Source organism: Oryzias melastigma, linkage group LG12 (assembly GCF_002922805.2).
Source record: "Oryzias melastigma strain HK-1 linkage group LG12, ASM292280v2, whole genome shotgun sequence".
NCBI classification, from domain to species: Eukaryota; Metazoa; Chordata; class Actinopteri; order Beloniformes; family Adrianichthyidae; genus Oryzias; species Oryzias melastigma.
Window position 1 is genome coordinate 12,002,071 of NC_050523.1, and position 1,707 is coordinate 12,003,777.

General features: G+C 34.5%; 1 protein-coding gene across 3 annotated transcripts in view; it reads left to right on the forward strand.

The window, feature by feature from the left end:
* surf4 (surfeit 4) overlaps positions 1–1,556 on the forward strand; it is a 5,871-nt gene extending 4,315 nt beyond the window's left edge. For 2 of the 3 annotated variants that reach the window (XM_036214559.1, XM_036214561.1), the window contains exon 5: positions 3–1,556. In XM_036214559.1, the coding sequence (XP_036070452.1) occupies positions 3–329 (327 nt within the window). In that variant the 3' untranslated portion in view covers positions 330–1,556. The other variant, XM_036214560.1, reaches the window with a different exon arrangement.
* The last annotated feature ends 151 nt before the right edge of the window (positions 1,557–1,707 follow it).

Genomic DNA, 1,707 nt, shown 5'->3' on the forward strand with positions numbered 1-1,707 from the left:
ATCTGGCCCTGGGAGGTGGTCTTCTCCTGCTGCTGGCGGAGTCTCGTTCAGAAGGAAAGAGCATGTTTGCCGGGGTCCCCTCCATGGGGGAGAGTTCACCAAAGCAGTACATGCAGCTGGGAGGCCGAGTTCTGCTCGTGCTCATGTTCATGACCCTCTTGCACTTCGACTCCAACTTCTTCTCTGTGAGTGTCACAATGTCCTTTTCACAGCCTAACTTCTTTTTAAAAATGTATTCAGTTTTAGCTGAGAACAAAAGCATAATTTTCAATGTAGAATTAAACAGTTTTATTGTAGTGGTTGGTCTGTTGACACTCAAACCTTTTTGAAATAATAAACACCACTATTTGGTTTAGATGTTAATTTTTCTAACAATTGTTTTTGATAAAATATTCACACTTTGTACGCCTTTTTAATGTAAAAATTTAGTTCATATTTATCCATAATCAGATACAAATGTCAACCATGGTATTTTCTTCACCATCGTTTTATCAAATTCACTCAGATTTACTTTATCTTGGTGTTCTAGTTTCATTTGGCTAACTCTGAGCAAAATATGACCAAAAAAGGACAGAGCACAGAAAAAAGTAGTCTCTGTTAAAGGTCAGCAACTGATCAGACGTAACCTGACTCCATGTGAGGCTACTAGTAGGCTGACTTGCAGAAGGGTCCAATAATAGAACCAACTTTCTTTTATAATTAGACTAAAACATGCATACATTGTGCACCATGCAGACTATAAATATATATGAAAACTGTGTAAAAGTAAAGAAAGAATAAGAGTTTAATGAGGTAAAAAAATACTGTTGTAGAACATTTATCAAATTTTACAACGAGCCTGATCTCAACCTAAATGGTGGCAAAAGCATCCTACACTTTCACTATATAAGTGTAACAAAGTTAGTAGTTGAACGTGTCCAAGTCAGTGATTAATTGCTTCTGTTAGAGATATCTGTGGGTGTATAACACGTGAACCAACTAATCAGAGAGCTGGTTAAATTTTAGTACTAATTTTATTTTTCCCTCTACAGTTTTTCCCTTGTTTATCGCAGGGTTTACATTCTAAAAAAAGCTGGCAAAACTCCTCACTACACACTTTATACACTTTTCTCAGACAGACATTTGCATTTTATTTAATTTTCTGTTTTTTAAACTCTCAAAGTTTAAGCCTGTCTAGAAAAACAAGTTCATTATTATAGAATGAAAACTAAGATCTGATCGTGATTAAAGATTTTTGTAACACTGGCAAACTGAAGGTATTTTGTACAGAAGGCACAGTACGGAGATTGATTGACGAGGTCTACAGCCAATCAGGATGCACAGAAGGGTGAACAGTTAAAAAATAAATAAAATAAAATAAAAATCCGACAAACGGTAATACCAGGAAAGCTTAACCACGATATATCGAGGGAACACCGTCCTTTAAGCCACTGAAGGGTCACACAAAAAGTTAAATGAAGAGGCTAATGGTTTAGCAAAGTGGATTTTTAAATCCAACTGGGAAAATACAGCAAAGAAACAAAATAAAATTACCTTTTTTTAAGCAATAAAAAAAAATTAAGACAAAACAAGAATTTGGACATCCTAATATTTATCAACTAAATAATAAAATAAGATTTCTCTTTTAAAGTGCAATTTATAATGTGGAACTGCAAAGCACTTTGCATATTATATTTTTTGTAGAGCTGTCAGGCGATTAAAATTCTT